We start from the raw sequence: 19641 nt of genomic DNA on the forward strand, positions 1-19641 counted from the left end.
TTTATTAAAGTTGAACTTCTCAAATTTGTGTTTAATTTAAATAGATGTTATTTGCATCAGTTTTCTCTAAATTAAATTCTCTACAAAGAATTTTTAACTTAAAATTTTTATTTGTTTATTGATAAATTAACAGTTATTTTATTCCAAGCCTAAAAATGTGCATTTTCTGACAAAACTTTATCATGTTTTACTCTGTGTTTCTTAAAACCTAAGTGAGAGAGGTCTGGGATCACTTTTATTCAATATCTTAGGTAAAAAATGATAAGGAAACATGAAGTTTACCCCTCTATTTTACCCAAAGAATTTTAGTACAGTTTAATTTCATAGAGGGAGCAGAAAGTACAGGGCTAAATGTTTCACAAGCTGAAACTCATTAACGAATCATTTTCTGACCTTTGTGTATTCAAATTTTTTCCTATTTTTGGCTGTAGGATTATATCTCAAGAGATTGCTGTATGATTTGGAATTATTCTCTGTATATATCACTAAAAATTGTATGATTACTTTAGCTGCTATCAGACTAAAAAAGAGATTACTGAACCCAAAGAGAAATGAACGATGTAATCTGATACATAGTGGAGTAGTTCAGTGATTTATGATGATATTATATAATAGAAGTTTTGAAAAATGTTATTAGTATTCACTGATACAAATGGCAGAACAACTTTCATTTAACTGATGTTATAGTGTTAACTCATTGGTACCAGGTTTGATTTTTGGCAAGGGTCTGATATTTCTACCAATTATTTGATTTACCTCACTTTCTTAAAGATTTATGTTGCAGGTTTGAGTTTTATTTAAAAATCATAATTGCTGTAGAGCCAATTATTGATATTGGATGTACATGATTTTGTGTTCAAATTCATGTTTATTTCTTGTGATACAAATGAAATGTAAACTTTTTTCCTCATCAGATAGTTTTTGGATAAATGAATTATTCATCAAATAGTGAATAATTTAATTTTTATTACTATACAGTATATACATCTTTATAAAAAAGTCTATATTGAAGGCATTGGCATTTTATACCAATGTAATATAATAGGCTGTTAATTTTACAGTAATTTTTAAAAGTAATGAACTAATGAATATTTCTTTCCAATAATTACCTAATTAAATACTGAAATGATTTTTTTTTTTATTGGAGATCATTTAACTACATAAGGCATGTGCATTTTGCCACTATACGAATGGGAATAGGAACTTTCATGTTTAATGTTAGAGGTGTAACATTTATAGAGTAAATGAGCGTTTCCCATCTGTTCATGTAGCCTTTCAAAATATAATCTTTGATTCTTCATAGGAAATGCTATGTAAATTTTCATCATTTAGTGTTTATTTTTTTTTGAAAATGGCATATTCAATAAGTTTTTTACTAATGCATTATTGTAATTTTCTTCATAGTTTCAATTTCACGTTGAACTAACTTTCTTTTTATTACTCATTTCAAAATATTCTTCGATTTCTTCCAAACTTTTCTTTTTAGTTTCTGGTAAAAATACTAAAACAAATATACAACTTAAGAAGCAGAAGAAGGAATATAACCCAAAGACACCTTTTGCACCGACAAGTTCTTTTATATTTGGATATGTTTTAATTACTAAAAACATTGAACCTAAATTCATAGCACCAGCTACTGAACTTAAAAGACTTCTTTGTGCTAATGGTAGTAATTCGCCCATTAATAAAAATGGTATATTACAATATCCTATTGAAAAACCTGACATAAAAACTATTAGACTTATAATAGGAATTAAACCGATATCTGATGCCTTTTCAGGATAATTTTCTGTAACATAAAAATATACACCTAATAGACCCATTGAAATACCCATAAGTACACCAGATAATAATAACAGAGGTTTGCGCCCTGTGCGATCTGTTAAAAATGTTGAAATGAATGTGGCAACTACTTGAACTAATCCGACTGTAATTGTTGCTTTGTATTCACTGACAGAACTACCACTAGCGTTAAAAATACTTACTGTATAAAATATCACAGTATCAATGCCACTTATTTGTTGAAATACTAATATCCCTACTACCAAACCGAATGGTATTAAAACTGATTTTTGTGTTAAAGCTTCTCTTGAATAACGACCTTTCAGTACAACTTTTGCGGTTTTTATTGAATGTTCTTGCTTATTTGATGCTGAAATGGCTGTAGACGTTGCAGTTTTCTCATCTAATGGTGATGGTAGTACTGTAAATATTTCTGTTTCTCCTATTGGTTTTCTTTCTTTACGATCCAACCATTCTAATGCCAAATCTGCTTCTTTATGTCTATTATTATCACTTAACCAATTTGGTGATTCCGGTAATGGTATCAATAATACTAACATAGCTGCAGGAAAAAATGATGATGCATATGCCAAGTAATTCCATTGTAACCATGTTCCTAATATGTATGACACTAGAACTCCAATTGCCATAAATAAGGCTGGCAGTGAACCTAATAATCCTCTTATTTCAGGGTATGCACATTCACTTACCTAGAATGAAACAAAATTAATTCTATATAATCTTGGCAATTAATAAAAACTACAAAAATAGTTGGAAAATTATTCTTAATACAAAACTTAACCAGTACATATATATTTTAACTAAAATTAAAAAAAAAAAATATTGTGATAAGTATAGATATATTTATAATAAAAAATATTACATTTACAAATATAAAACTCACTTATGAGTAAATAGGTAAGTTTTTGAACATAATGAATCATTTAAATCTACAGTCCTGTTTTAATAGCTAATTTAATTGGAACCGCTATTTAATTTGCTTGGTTTTGAATTATGATGGTTGTACCAAAAATAATGTACAGTTCATCAGGAGTCAAGGAAATTTATTTGTATACCAAATGAAGTTTATAGCCCTTTGATATAATCTTTCAATGTAATCCTTCCATGTGTAAATGCACCTCGCCAACAGTCTGACAGCTTTTGGATTTGTGTCAGGAAACGACCTTTGTTGAGGTGTTGAATTTTGTGGGTCACAGCATTTGTTAACTTTCAAGCTGCTAAAACAAATTCCTCAGAGTAGCTCTTTCAACTTTGGAATGGGATCTAAGTCTGGTGGACTCAAATAAGGTCTGTTTGGTAGATGGTGAAGCTTTCCCATGAATGACTGAACAATATATCTATGACAGAACTAACAACATGTGGGCGTGCATTGTTATCCACAACTGATACACCGCTGTCAATTTTTTCTGGATACAATTTTTGAATTTCGGTTGTAAAAGCTGAAGTAAATTTCTGTAGTAAGTAGCATTCACACTAACACTACTTGGCACTCTGTTTGTTACAGTAATATCCTCTTTAATGTAAGACAAAAATCTTTAGCCTTAGTGAAGCGAATTTGCTTCACTCTTGTCTGCATGCAACAACATTTTAGTCTCTGAGAGGGTTGACTCTTCTAAACACTGCTTTGTGAATTCAGTTCAGGTTCAAAGTTATGTATCCATCTTTAATGAGTTGTAATTATTAGATTCAATATCTACTTCCTTCCCTTTAATAACTTGTAAGCAGTTGTACAATTTCAAGATGTGTCACTTTTTGCTATTCATACACTTGGTGTGGTACCCATTGCGCTGCAACTTTTTTTTTTCATTTTGTTAAAATGCAATGTACTGTAGTTTTTTGTTCATTTTTGATTTCTCTCACTGTCATGTGATTGTCTTCAATGATTAGTTTGGTAATAATAGCAGTGTTTGTGTTGTCTATAGCATTAGACTGTAGGTCAGAGCATGGTTCATCTGGTGTACTCTGTTCATGTTATATCGTCTGCTCTGTGACACTTGGGGCTACTCACTACTGGTTGATTTAAGTTGTTCTGTATCTTTGTTTCTTCTCGCATATGCATAGTGTTTTACTTTTAGGAGAACTCTCATAGATTTTATATGAGTGATAATGCATTACCTGATAAAATCTTTGTTACTGGTGATGAATCCATGGTTTTGAAAAGTTATTACTTTTAAGACATTGGTCTTGGTATGTTTATAAGTGGTCTTTTTACGGCTTACTAGACAAGACATGTTCAACAAAATTATAATTAAATATCAATTCTAATTTAATATTTCAGGAAATTAATAACTTGAAAATAATTAGAAAATTAGTTATGGGTTTTTAGAAAGTAATTTATAGTATGTTTTTAATCTTATAGAATGTAATAATGGTTTAAATTTATGGTAATTCTAATAAAGTAGGATATTCCATATGTAGTGTTGATATACATCAAATTCATCAATTCCAGCATAAGAAATTATTGTTTAGTAATTGGAAGATCAAAATTATTAGATTGTCCTTAAAATACTCATTAAATTTACCTTATTAAAAAATAAATTGTATAATTTTGTCATATTTCTGTTCTCTTCTTTTAACACTTATAATTTCATATAATTTAATTTACTGCATGTAGATTACTCTTTAAGTATATATAAATTTGTAGTTTTTACTTCCACATTGGTTTGCTATCAAATTATTATATTATTATAATTGCTAATTTTTTGTGCAGTTGAACTACATTTTATCTTTATTCTTTTAATCTAATACCCTTCAAAATTTTATTCTCTGACTAGACTTATTTCATTAATCTGTGAATAGTGAACATAAATTTTGTATGACTTTTTTGTTCCCAATAAGTACTTGCTGTAAAAACTAAGCATTGGTATTTTGAAGAGAAATCTTTTCAATTTTTTCTTAAAAAAATTGTTTTGGGATATTGGGAAATATAATTTGAGAAATTAGATTGTACTTGATTTTTTGTATCATGTGCGAAACAATCTTCATCTGTTAGAGTAAAGAAAAATGGATATAGACACATTATAAATATGAATACAAATTTTATAATATTTTTACAGCAATTCTGGTTGATGTCTGTAATTCTAATTTGATAGTTTTTCAGATAATCATTTTATCAGGCAAGCTAATTATGAACTGATCTGTTATGTATTGGACTATAAATATGAAACAGTTAGCAACAAAAATAAACAATTATATACAGTAAATAAAAAAAATTTTAAAAACAATTTAAAAATTTTTTTTTTTGTTTGCACAAAAATTTTAAACTTCTAATCTTTTAAAAGTATTGAAGGTCAGCTCTATTACTTTGTTTGTTTAAAGCCTTTGTTAATTTTGTCAGTATAGCAATTGCAGGACAACCTTTTGCTGAAATTTTGCTTCTTTGGAAAAATATTTTTCATTAGAATTATTATATGCAAGAGTTATTTTTTTTTTATGTTACAAATTGGGAATTTGTATTGTTATTTTTATCTATCTTGTTTTATATTTAATTTTTTTATTTTTTTGTTATCAAAATTATTAAAAATATATTTGATCACTTTTTGTGTTAATAGTTAAAAATAGATGTAATACTGCTCATATTTATTTTAAGATTAAAACTGCATCGACCATAGTCCTTTCAATCTGTTAGTGTTAATAGTCACAAGTAATATTTCATGAGATTTCAATTTTACCTGAAAATGACACAGCCTTGTCAAGAAAAGTATACTACTGTTACGTTAAATAAAATGATTAAAAATTAAATAATGACATTTTTGGTGAAAATGTAGTATAAAGTTTCAGATTTATTTTTCTAGTGAGCCAGTTAATCTTATCCTTTGACAATTTTAAATCTCACATTTCTGTGTTCATTCAAAACTGACTTGAACAACTGCATTGAATTTTTGCAGTTGTACAGAACTGGTCCAGAAATGTCTGCTTATCAAATAACTAGTAGAAAACAGATTAATTTTTGTTCTTATTTTGGTAATGTTGGACCATTTTCTTCATTTCTTTAAGCTAGTCGTTTACTTTATGTCTTTTTCTCACCGTTTCATTGTTTTCATTCTGAACTCATAAATTATTTTTATAATAATATAATTATAAAGAAATAAGTAATATAGTTAATTTTTGGTTATCTTTGTAATAATTTACATTATGATTCTTAAAGTATAACTAAAATTTTAATTAGATACATTTATGTTATATTGATTTTTTCTTACATAGACTTGAGCAGAGGGGGTAACAAGTCCAGCACAAAATCCAGTTATTGCTCTAGCCGTAATTAACAGTTGTAATTTCCTTGCTGCACCTAGCAGTATCCATCCAAATATAAAAATTGGTCCACTTAATAATAATGTCTTCTTTCGTCCAAAGCGTTGTAATAATGGTCCGGCTGTTAGACTACCAATGAATGCGCCCAATGGTGGTATTGCACCTATGCACATAGAATATTAGAAAAACTACTGTTTCTACAAAAAAAAAGACACACATACATTACAATAAGTAACTTATAAGAAGTTTTAATAATGACTTTGATGCAATTAATTACTTCCATTTTTTAACTTAGTTTTCTGTCTAAAATACACTTTGTTTACAGAGAAAAAGGATACTGTTTAATAAAAATATAATAATAACTAAATGTTTCACTTTTGTTTAACAATAGATGTGGTTTAATTAGTATTATCACTGACACTGTTGTATTATGACTGGTAACTGTTGTTAACTATTTGAAATTCTGCAGAACCTAAATTAATATACAAATTACATTGTAGTTTGCCTTTGATAACCGGAGAACTATGAACATATTCAAAGGAGAGAGCAGCTGCCCTTCCCTTTTAAGATGAAAAAAATAAAACAAAAATATATTAAATTTTTGATAAATTTAAAATTAAACATTTTGAAAGAACTATTACAAAATAGACACTTGCATCATGTGTGAAGATTTAAGAAACACTGTTACACGCCAATGGCAACAAGATTTTTCTAGAATATTCTTGTCATTTCACAACACAACAGGAATATGCCAGAAGCTATTTATCAAGTATATAAGAGCACACACATTTTTGCGTATAATCAGTGCAGTTGTTACTTTCACACCTGTAAAAAATGTGCAATTTTTTACACGTGTAAAGTTTGTTTTTTCACACTGGCCACTTGCTATCCACTTTATTATAATGAATGGATATTAGAAAATTTTTTGGTATGTAGCTTACTGAAACATTTATTTCATGCTTTTATTTAGCTTGCAATATATATAACATAAATTTGCATCAGCATGTCTCTTGCTTTAAAAGCTTGTAACTTAAAATTTGTAATTCTTCATTTTTTGGTTATCTTTCTATGCTTGCAAGTGTTATGCCAATAGGGATTCTTTTGGATTTTTCAACATAAAATAGAGTTTACTATTTCAGTTTATAATTTTTAAGTTCTTCTAAGTAATCAGTACTTTTAATGAACAATTAAAGTTAATTCAAAACATGGCCTAATTACCAATATTTTTTTTTGGCAATTACTCATTGTTTATCAGTAAAATCAGCTCATTTCTAGTTTATTTTGAATTGGTTAGTAAAGAAAGGAAAACATTTAAAACTACCTTGCGACAAATTTATGATTATGATACGGATTTATGGAAATATTTGTTTTGGAGTCCATGAGTCCAAAAAAGGGTTAATGTCTGATAAACTTTCTGTTGATAATTTTTCCATAAGTTTTTAATGTTATGTCATATTAAGCTCAACTAGTATAGTCATATACCATATAAAACTCATTTTTTACAAAAATATCAGTTAGAACCTTCCTTGTCCTAGATGCCACGTCTGTATCCACATCAATGTTTGATCAAATAAAATTTTTTTTGCAGTGAATTAAAAATGAAAAAAATACCAGCAGCAGCGATAAGGATGAGGACAAGGAAGTACAACTATCTTCTGGTACAAACACTGCAATTGCGGGGTCTTCTACAGTTCAAACCAATGTGCGACAGTAAAAGAGAAATTGAAGATGATATTGGAAAATTCGTCGGCCTGGTGAACACTATGATGCTGGTTGATAAGAAAAATGTCTCTTGGAAAATGTCTGGAAAAATTTCGAAGAATTACGATTTTGCAGCAGATGCCAAACATCTCAAGAGGAATTCAACCACCAGTGACTGGACGCATATTCATCATGGCTAGCTCATTCAAAGGTGTTTTCTATAAATATTGTGTGTTGTTTTTGTCTTCAATCAAAACGGTGAGAGATGGTTGGAGTTCTTTTACCCAACCACAGATGTACACTGATGTACAGTTCCAGGGACATCAGACTGCAATGGAATCTGCAAAATTGTTCATGGAGGATGTTCCAGTGGACATCCAACTTCACCAGTCTTCATGAAAACTAATAAAAAAAAAGTACTGTCCTTAATTGATTCCTTGTCATTTGTTTTCAGCACACATGATTTACCTCTCAGTGGCAAAACTCTTGATGAAAATCTACTTATCAACTTAGGCAATTTATGCATCGATACAGGTGATTCACAACTAAAAGACTATTTTGGGCATGAACCGAAAAACACGTCATACCAATCACCTATCATTCAAAATGAAGTAATTGATCTATGTGACTGTTGACCACAGTCAGGGAACACATTGTCACAAGGGTTAAAAAATAACTTGAATTTACAGCATTTTGGCCAATGAAATCGCAGATATTTCTGGCAAAGAACAGCTGTGTATTGGATTACATTTCTTCAATGAAAAGGCCAATGAAATCTAAGAAGAATTTTTAGGCTGTATAGAGTTTGAAGGATTTAATACTGTGAGTATTGCCAAAGCCATTGAAGATTTTATGATAAACAATAGACCCTGTTAAGTGTGGGATTAGACTTCGACAGACGTTCCACCATGTCTGGGAAAGAAGGTGTGCAGGCGACCTTGAGACAAAAGTACAAAAAAGTCTTCTACTTCTATTGCTCTTCTCACAAGCTTTACCTTGTTTGTGAATGACTTAAATGTTATCCTTTCTTTTTTCTATTTAGCCTCTGGAACCACCATAAGGTATTACTTCAGAGGATGATATGTATGAATGTAAATTTAATTGTAATCTTGTACAGTCTAAGGTAGACCATTCCCAAGATGTGTGGTTAATTGAAACTCAACCACCAAAGAATGCCAGTATCCACGATCTAGTATTCAAATCAGTATAAAAGTAATTGTCTTTACTAGGCTTTGAATCTTACAATTCTCGACTTCAAAATCAGCTGATTTATAATTACAAGAAATGTTATCCTAGAAATTTGAAACTGCGTTGAAACTATCAAGGAGATACATCACAATTTTTTGCAAGGCCATCTTATGATGCAAGCTTATTGTTAGCATTCCTAAACTGTTTGAGACTAGGTGGTCAGAAAAATATAAGAGCATCTTTGTTTTTAAGGATCATTTTGTTGATTTTTGTTATTTCATTAGATCTTAGCTGAAGCAACGAGAAAAAACGCTTGTCAAATGCATACAGATCTTCATTTATTGTGTCATTAATTGCCAAGTATTCTGTTATATTGTAATCTGTAGCAAATACACTTTCAACTGAAGACACTTGACATAGTCAAAGCCAACCAGCACATTCAAACTATTCTTGATGTGCTACAATTTCATTGGGAAGATTGGAGAATGTTTAAAAGAAGCAGGCAACATTGTAATGCATTACAATGTTGCCTGGTGGTGATATAACCACCACTTGCACTGCTGGCTGATAAACGCATAGGAGCAATCAACCAACCAAAAATCCACTCGAATTTTGGTACTCTAATAATTTCTTACTTGGATTCTATCATATCTTTAGAAGTCAGATTTTCTGCAGACAAATCACCTGCATTCTCACTGATAAATTTCCATTCGAGTAACATGAGAAGTGTTTCATGGAGGAATGTAATGAAAGTACTTCATCTTACACAACTTTCTACAATTGGAAAGCATTGAAGAAGAAAGGAAATTGTGGTTCAAAATGTGGAATGAGGTACAGGAAGTGCCAGACATAACTGAGGTTTTAAAAACGATTGAGTCGTTTTTCCTGATTATTAGAAAGGTTTTGCTAATAATACTTTCACACCCTTGCACAAGTACTATCATGCGTTCACTTGCTCCCTTTGTCGAATTAAAACATGGCTAAGAAGCACTATTGGTAAAAACAGGTTAAATGGGTTAGCTATGTTAAGTATTCACCAACAGTGGGTTTTTGCTAACAAGAAGCAATTAGTTGAAGCTGATGTTAGAAAGTTTGCTTCTAATCCTTGGAAACTATTGTTACAAAATTAGTTTTTTTTTAAAGAAATATTTTATTCTTCCATTTGTTATTGTGTATTATGCATAGCACCTCCCCTCATGGACTTCCCTTTCCCTATGAAAGAAGTGAAATTCAGAAGTACCTCCCATACTGTTTTGAGTAGGATATGCCCCTGTGGAGAACTAGGTGGGCCAGCTTTATCTAAGATTTTAAGCTAGTTGACTTTAAAAACAGCTCAGAATAGGAAATGTTGTTCTAAGACAAGCCTGCAAGTACATGTAGGTTTGCTACCATATTGAGCTTTATCTGGGTAGCTTATTCACATCTTTCTATCATTGTAAATGAAGCTGGTGCTGTTGTCAACCAAATTCTTATTGTACCTTTTAAAAAGGAATGAAATGAGAGTATCGAAATTATTTATTTATTCTCTTATTAATTGGGGTAAAGCCTAATTACATTTAATTATTTTTAATAGTGATGAAAAATGAATTTTGTACACATGAAAAATGCTAAGCCTTACCACTCTGTTAAAAGTTTGATTTTATATAAGCCAAGAGTATAGTGGTTCAGTAAGATGTTTTATATGGTTACGGGAATTGAGCAGGTTAAAAATATCTTCAGATAAGACAAGCCTGCAAAATTTGGGTTGTGGAATGTTTTTTAACTTTTGATAATTGATTCCTATGTATTTTTTAGCGCTGGATATGAAAATAACCTAATTTTTTACATCACGTCAGAATTTTTTGGAAATTCCGAATTTCAAATTTGTAAAAAGTTGAAAAATTGCGAAAAATGTTTTATGTCTATAATATAGACATAAAACTTTTTTTTTATAATAAATTAATATAATATATTCACTTTTTGGCTTATACTATGCGTTCTTATAGCTAAACAGTAGACTGGTCTGAGGTGGGTGGAGGGGCTTTGGGTTGAAGATGATGAGATGGTGGGAGAGCTTGGTTTGACAAAACTTAACAAGATGTAACACGTTTACTGGCAGCTATCTGCACCACTCATGCACCATGCAACTACTATCAGTGCTGTTTCAACCATCAGCTATTAGTTTTCACCAGTATTATATTACTTTATTGTCTATCGTGTTTTTGTCAACTGTGATGTAACTTTAAATATAGCTGCCATGTAATTAATTCTTAAATAGCATGATTCAATCGGCACCAGATGCATATAAGGAGAGAGTTTTATAATTTGTATATGTAACTTTTGAGACAATCTTTTACAATGCCATGTTTTTTATTTACAACAGGATAGCTCTTAAAATAAATAGTTATAACTAACTGTAAGAACAGCAATCTCAAAAAGTATAAACTAATGGTATTATGTTGCAAAATAAAGCAGTAGCCTTACCAGCATTACTAACACAAAGATATATTCAACAAGCAGATTATGGACAAAACAAAGTTAAATTGATAATTTATGAATAAAAATTGACATTATTATTGTTGAATTCATTCAGTATATACAATTTAGATACGCTCAGATTTTTAATATAAAAATTACATGTTGCTCTTCTTTATTATTCAAAATTTGTGTGCAGAGTATTGTTTAATAATAGTATGCCTTATATGTATGTGCTAATAATTCTATGCTTTTGTTGTCAAGTAATTTTGAATACTCATAGAGCATTTAAAACTAAATCTAATGTGTAATAATATCATAAAATTCTAGTACATTTAGTAAAATGTCATTTTGTTAAAAATAACTCATAAAAAATAAAATCCTAAAACAATCTTGCTGAAATATGATTAAAGCATTGCAAAGATGCAGTTAATGAATCAATAAGACAAGCTACTATTTCACAGTTATCTATTTTCACAACATATACTGAGCATTACACTAGTGGCCTTTTGTATATATCTGAAGAAGAACCAAAGAATCTGAAGTGAATAGAAGAATTCTTAAAATCAATTTAGATGAAGTTTGGGTTTATATAGTGCATACAGATATTAGGAAGAGCATTCTGATTGTGTGCTAATCAAAAAATAAAATAAAATTAGGGCTATGGAGAGAGAGAGAGATGAGATGCATGATGTCCACAAATCCAAATATAGAACAAGGCATATCAAAAGACTGTGTAAAGAAATGTTGAAGAATGAATCAAGATGATTGAGATGAAATCCTGAGGAATTAATTACAAAAGGTATCAGTATTTATTCCACTCTGATCCTCTCTGTAGCTTTAAGATTTTTAAGTAATTTGTTTATAAACTAATAATAGTTAATGAATGTATCAAACATGCATAAAAGAATTGTTTCAAAAATTCTTTAAACATCAAACGCAATCAAAATAATTGTAGTACGAGATTTATTTTTTTACAAATGAAAGGAGGCAGGATTGTAATAAGCAGTGTCAACTTACACCATTGCCAAGTTGATCTAATAATGGATGAGCATCACAGCTCTCTATGAGGCAGAAAGAACTATTGCTCTTTAATTTGAAGTGAAAGGAGTTAGATATGGAGCCATAACTAAACTCAGATTTGGCTAAAAAGGAGAGATGGTTTGGAAATTGGTTTCATGGAAAGTATTCACCCTTCATTCAATATTACTGACTTTGATGCTTCATGCAGGTGGCTTGTACTTACTGTCCACAAGAAAATGTATGTAAAGAAATTTATTCCTGTTTTTAAGCAAATTAATCAAGAGACTGCCTGTAAATGAGAATAAGTAGTTTTATAAACTATACTGCAATAGAAAAATTTCAAACAAAATTTTGTTATAGACAGTGTATCTAGGATCAAACACCTAATGGTTATAGCCTTGGTAAAAATTGCTGAAATCACTTTCAAAAGATGACGTTTGACTAATGAAGTAAAGAAATTTGGCATCAAGAAAATAATCTATTTTACCAGTGGTGGGTGCAGCTGGATAAGTTCCTAATGAATTACATGATGCTATATGCTACCTTAATGTGACTAAAAACACCTGTTTAAAATTGCAAAAGATTGTTTTGAAAAGTTATTGTATAATGAAAAATATAATTAATTACATTCTCGTAGCGACTAACTTGTATACAATTAAAACATTAAATTCATCCAGAGATAAAAATTGATTGTAATGTAATATATGCCAAAATATATCCGTTATGTTACTGCCAAGTATATTAAAATTGCTACAAGCAAATATAATGGAAAGGACTATGAACTAGGGGATTTAAGATTCATGAGAAAAGAAAACATGTTAATTTTAGTTTTATTAATTAATAAAGGTTACCTACAGATCCAAGATTCTGCATCATCATTAGGTATCAGATATGAATCAAGTTTCTCCATGGATGGCATTGCTGTTGAAGACCATCCTCTGATTAGTCCTATTGTTAAATAACCTAGTGATGCAGCCATTGTTAATACAACCTGTGTAAAAAAAATAAATAATTGTATCAATTACAGTTTTGTTGCAGGTGTAGCTTTTATTAAAAAAAAAAAAAAAAAAAAAAAAAAAAAAAAAAAAAAAAAAAAAAAAAATTGATATAAACAATGAATTAAAATTCTGAAAATTTTCTGAAGGTAGTGTAATAAATTATGTTGTTTATTTCTATTAGTAAAGAACTTGGAGGGTGCACCATTAATCTTAACTATCTGTAGCTCCCACATCTGTCTTTAACATTTTTTAACTGTGTAAAGAGTTGAAAGTTGTAAGAGGAATAAATTCCTTTACTAATTTACCACCCTAAAATTGGTTATGAACTTGAAACATCTAGATATAAAAGAGAAAATTAAGATCGTTAATAGTATTATATGGCAATGGTATACAAATCCAAATTCCTGGTAAAGTTATTTTAATGCTTCCTACCATTTAAAATGATTAAAATTATAAATTCAGGAGTATTTGTTGTTAAGAAGTTCTGTTTTTGTAATCTCTGATTGGTGATCCCTTAAAAGAGAGGCCATTGTAATTTACGGTTCAGATTATAACTGAGTGATGATCCATTGTTAAACTGTGCTGCATCTTCTTGAGCTATGTTTAATTTAAAATAATTTTTCAGTTGTAAATTACTATAAATCTTTTACACCTCTTGATTAATTAAGTAAATTGTTTTATACCAGCATAATTAATTATAGCCTTACAATAACTACTGATCAGTTGTTTAATTTTTTTATTATTTATCATTTTAAATTTTGAAAGATCAAAAGTTGGAAGTTTGATAAAGATGTTTTCAGAATTTTATAAATTTGTGGAATGTAATGCGAAGAATTTATTGTAAAGACAATCTAAATATATTTATTGTTAAAAAATAATCATTATGTTAAACAACCTATTCCTGAATAGAGAGTGTAATAAATAGCTTAAACTATTTTGAGTAATGACAAAAATTGTTAGTCAGCATATATGAATACATTTTATACTCTTATTACTTTTATCCTGAAAATACTGCATTTTGATGACAATAATATTAAAAAAAAAATTATATATAGAAGTTAGAAGTCATTTAATTAATTTTTTATTGGGTAGTATGATGAAATGATTCTTATTCTGAATTTTTAAATAATTTGGTGCTATTAAATTATAGTGATACACAAATTATTATTAATTGCACCAATAATAAAAACGTACATTCGCCACACTAGAAAAAATTCTTTAACTCTTTAAGTTGGTAATTCAATTATAATTCTAGTTCACATTCGCTGTTATTGCCCATGCCCTCCCATTGGAGTTTTGATTTCTTCGAATGAAGTTATTAATTCAGCAATTGCATTTTGGGGCAAGTAATCAATCATTAATACAATCTTCAACCTTTTTATGTTGTTCAGTGTATGATGTTCTTTCCAGTTATGTGCTATGATAGAATGAGAATAGTGTTTATAATAATAATAATATTATTATTACTACTATTATTACTAATAATTATTATTATTATTAGATGTTTATTTCCTTTAGGAAATTATTAGTAAAACAATTTTTTTTTCATTTTATGTTTTATTCAGTACCAAAGAAAATAACTCGTCTCTTAATTTTATACGTAATTGCGATGAATCCTTTCGTTTTTAAACGCTTCTTTTTCTGTAAGATATTTTTTGGGAGTTTAAATTGTAATTGGTTATTGTGTGTAATAAACAGGTAAAATTTTAATATATTGTGTATTTATAAACTAGACCACTTAATGAATTTGACAGTATTTATTTTAAAAGTATTCATCGTAGTAAGTGAATGCCAGAGACATTTAATATTTAGTGATAAATATAACACAAAAGAATATTGATTATTTTATATTAAAAAAGTTTGATTTCACTTTATTTGAAAGCAGTAAACCAAAATTAACCTTACCTAATGTAACTATTTTTTTCATTAAAGAACTTTAGGTTAAATTAGTGAATTCATTCAGAGCACAGATTGAGTAACCCATTTTACTTTCATTCTATCTTTGACAAAAATTGTTCAATTTAAACTGTTTTTCGTAGAAGTGTAATTAGATTTATTTACTATTCATAGCAAATAAGTACTCTAATTAGTGAAACATTTTATATGTACTGACTTTTCTGTCACATTCAACAAATTTTTTCACTTTATTTCAAAATTCTCCACAGTATTACAAAAACTACCCTTTTCAAAATATATTTAATCTATTATTTCTGAGAGATATTAAAGACACTCACAAAATATTACTTTAATTTATTGAACACATATTGAGAAATTATGCTTTTCTCAACTAGATGAACTCAAAATGTACATAGACTTTATTTCCAACAAGATGGAACCCCCCCCCCCACATTGTAATGCATTTGTTAGCCAGGCTTTGAATTAAAACATTTGCTTATAGATGCATAAGTTGGATAGGCCATATCCTGGCTCCAAGAAATATGGGCCTTACTCCTTATGATATTTTTTTTAAGAGGGATACATTAAAAACATTATTTACTTGTAAAAATTACATGCCCTGAATCACTAAAGGAAAGAATTAGGAAACCAATTAACAACTATAACATAAGATTTTTACATTGTGTATTGGCAGAAATTGAATATCGATTGGAGATTTGCTGAGCGATAAAGGGTGCCTGTTGTAATTTATTGATTATGTAGCAAAACTATCTGTAATGAAGAATTTGTTAAAACAGTATAGCAATAAACAATAAAGACAAAACAAGCGTTTTTGTCTTTATTTAATTCATGCCTTAAGCCTCAATATAGTTTGTGATGACTGTATATTGTCTATATTTTTTGTTTTTGGATTCAGTCTATAAAAATTAAAATAATATTCTGATGGAACTAATAACATCCTGTTATATAATATTTTGCGTGGGATAACTGTTGCAAATTTATGTAAAGAATTAAGCTACAATTGATAAATTACGTGACTCTGTAGTCAAACCTAATATGGTTGAGTGATAGTATAACAGTATCATATAAAGATGTAGTGGTCATAATTTACATTCATAGATAGATTAAAAGTGACTGTATGTAGTTTAAATAATTGTAGATTACACATAATATCTCATTACAAAAGTTTAAATTCATTGTACTTTTGTTGTCTTACTTATTAACAGATGATTTAATCCTCATACTATATAATGTAGTGTACGCCTACATTCTAGCCAGGTGCTATTCCCTCTCAACTCTCTTACTTGCCTTTTCTAACAATTTTATTTTTTCCTTCAAATATTACAAAATTGTATTATGTATAAAAAAAATTGTTAAAAATTTGAATTTATTTAAAAAAATGGAATTATTAATTATTTTTTTAAATCACTCTACTTATTTAAATAGTATTTAGTTAACAAAATACTTACTTAATTAAATATTTAATTAAGTATTACTTAAGTAATACATAACTTTTTAATTAATTTATTAATCACTGAAATTAACTACAGAAAGTAACACAAAACCCAATAAATCTGTTTTCAGTTTGCTTAAAATTAGTTGTTTTTCATTATCTTGACAAATCTCAAAGTTATTAGAAAGTATAAAAAACCTATGAGAAGAAGAAGGGAAGGAAAGAAAATATAAGGATTTTACATTAAACATATAAACTGTCAGTTCAGGCACACAGAAAGTAGGCTTGTTTTTTACACAGTTTAGTTTACACAAGCAGTAGGGCAACTACAACTTAGGTGGTGTATTTGAACCATTTGAAACATTAATTGTTGGTAAAGATTTTTTAATGCTATTTGAAGACTGTAATCATGAAAATTAATTTAAAGTAGCAAATATGTAGTGAACTACTTTATTTTTAATAATTTTGAAGATAATTTCCACCACATATACACTTCTCCATCCTTCGAAAACAGTCTTCAAAGAAACCCTACCATGTTTTGATAGACATCTGGGCACACTCATTGTCCCAAGTCCTTAAGAGGTCATCATTGCTCATAAAATTCCTCCCTTTCAGTCTGTTCTTCACCTGGGAAATAGTGCGAAGTCACATGAAGTCAGAACTGTAGAGAGAGAGAGAGGGTGCTCTAACAATTTTATTACAGCGCTAGCCAATTACTCGTAGCCAACTTTGGAGTGTTATCGTAGTGAAGAAACCATGTATCTATCCTTGAGTTTGGGAGCAGGTTCAAGTTCAACAACTTCAGGCAGGCATTCTTCGGTATACCACTTCCCTGTAACTGTCATGTGAGTTTCCAACACAATTCACTCAGGAGTCTCCTCATCTTCGAACACTCACACTTTGTTCTGATCTTTGTCAGGACATCATAGTAGTACTGTCAGGTTTCATCACCTGTCGCAATTCTGTTCACGTAGGGAGATTTTCCATTTTCAAACTTTTTCAGTATTTCATGCACCATGAAACATGACGTACCATCTGATGGTTGGTCAAGTTATCCAGCACCCAAAGGATACAAAGTATTTTAATTTCAAGGTGATGTTGCAGAATTTCATGAACTGCTGGTGAATTAATGCCCAAGGACATCTCTATTTGGTGGTAGGTCACACTCCTGTCTGTCTCAAGGATTTTTTGTACTGCAGCAATGTTTCCTTCAGTTACTGATGAAGATAGTCAAACTGACCTTGAAGTGTCTTCAAGGCCAAAATTTCCTCTTTCAAGCTCTCAGTACCACCTAAATATTGTTGTACAAAGGGAACAATACTGCCCAAGCACAGCAGTCATTTCCTCTAATGACAAACACTTCCATGTGCAAAATTGCCTAGTATTTAGTTTTTGACAACATCACTAACTCTTTTCTCTAAAACTGCTAAAAAGCAAATGATGCTGAGACAGTAACTAGAGCAGCTATAGTGCAGATTGGGAACTATCTAAAGGTGCACTAACTTTCTGCCTGTGATGATCTATTCTGTCTTATTGGAATACTTTCCTAGTGCTGTTTGTGCAAACTTTTAAAAAGTGGAATGTAGATTTCAGATAATGGAACTAAATTTCTGATCACGCCATATTAAAATTTGTTTATATTTTGAGATAAACGTAAAATAGTATTATTTTAATCAATCATATTTACTTCAAAGAACACTGCATGAATGTTTTATTATAATATATATGTAGTTATCAGATGGAAAGTTGGATTGAGCCTCCATTAGCTTTTATGTGGCTGTGATATAAAATCTAGGTAGTATTGAAAAGTGTACTAAATCCATGAATTATGTGCCTGACTTATGCCAGTTCTGTTAGCTAAGTTGTATTCTTTGTAATAATTGATGAATTATTTAGATAAAAATTCACTGAATTATCTCTAACATGCTTTGATTAACAACTAACAGTCAACCAGATTCATGACTAAAGGTTAAACCTATACCATTAATTAAAGAAACAGGTTTTGTCTGAATGATTTTTTATTTAGGGTTCACAGGAACTAATGAAAAATTCCTTCAGAAGTTCACTGAAATGAAATCCATAAATTTTGCAGTAGTAATGGTTAAAATTTTTAATGAGGCCTGCCTCTGTTTAGTGAAGGAATTCTTTCACAATTTATGTGCTAAAAATCATGTAAAAAATGTCAATTATAAAAATAATTAAGGACACAACATTTAAATTAACTTTAAAGGAAAAATGTTTGTTTCTATTTGATCTTATAAATTTTTTGTGTGATTGTATTTACAATGTCCTCATAGATGCTTTGAAACCATGTGCTCATAGAATCTTCATCGTGAACTAAAAAAAGCTTTATATGATGATAATATGTGACTACTAGTCATAGATAGATAGATTCCTGCTAGTTTTAACAAATGTAAGAAATCTATTTTGTAATGAAAAATGAAGTAAAAATTTGGTAAAATAAGATTTTTTAATTTATCAAAATATTATCTCTATTGACATTTCATTATTTATTTGGTTAAATCAAATAAGGTTTTTAAGCACAATGAGCTTAAAAACCGTGTACCGTATTCTTGAACGAAATAAAGTGTAGAATTAGATTGTTATCCTGCTTTCAGCTATTCTTTTTGATTCATTTTTTTTCAGTTCTTTTATTTTACAGAAAACCATGGTCTTGAAAAGGCCCAGAAAAAAATTTTCTGTAGCAACACTCTCACTAATTTTAGCTATGAGCCTCCATTGAATATGAATATTCAGGTGTAATGTTTAGAATCGGATTATTTAACTTTTATCCAAAATAACAACTTAACAAAAGTCAGATTAACTCGCCAGGAGGTGTACCTGGGTATAACTGGAACAAATAGGAAAAATTTG

At 29.4% G+C, this 19641-nt stretch overlaps 1 protein-coding gene across 3 annotated transcripts in view; it reads right to left on the reverse strand.

The window, feature by feature from the left end:
• Nucleotides 1-1105: 1105 nt before the first annotated feature.
• LOC142325119 (facilitated trehalose transporter Tret1-like) overlaps nucleotides 1106-19641 on the reverse strand; it is a 93616-nt gene continuing 75080 nt past the window's right edge. For all 3 annotated transcript variants that reach the window (XM_075366473.1, XM_075366472.1, XM_075366474.1), the window contains exons 2-4: nucleotides 13276-13411; nucleotides 6003-6217; nucleotides 1106-2492 (exon numbers count right to left, since the gene is read on the reverse strand). In XM_075366473.1, coding sequence (XP_075222588.1) covers nucleotides 1413-2492; nucleotides 6003-6217; nucleotides 13276-13411 — 1431 coding nt within the window. In that variant the 3' untranslated portion in view covers nucleotides 1106-1412. The remainder of the gene's footprint in view (nucleotides 2493-6002; nucleotides 6218-13275; nucleotides 13412-19641) is intronic.

This window comes from Lycorma delicatula, chromosome 5 (assembly GCF_047948215.1).
Source record: "Lycorma delicatula isolate Av1 chromosome 5, ASM4794821v1, whole genome shotgun sequence".
Lineage (NCBI taxonomy): Eukaryota > Metazoa > Arthropoda > Insecta > Hemiptera > Fulgoridae > Lycorma > Lycorma delicatula.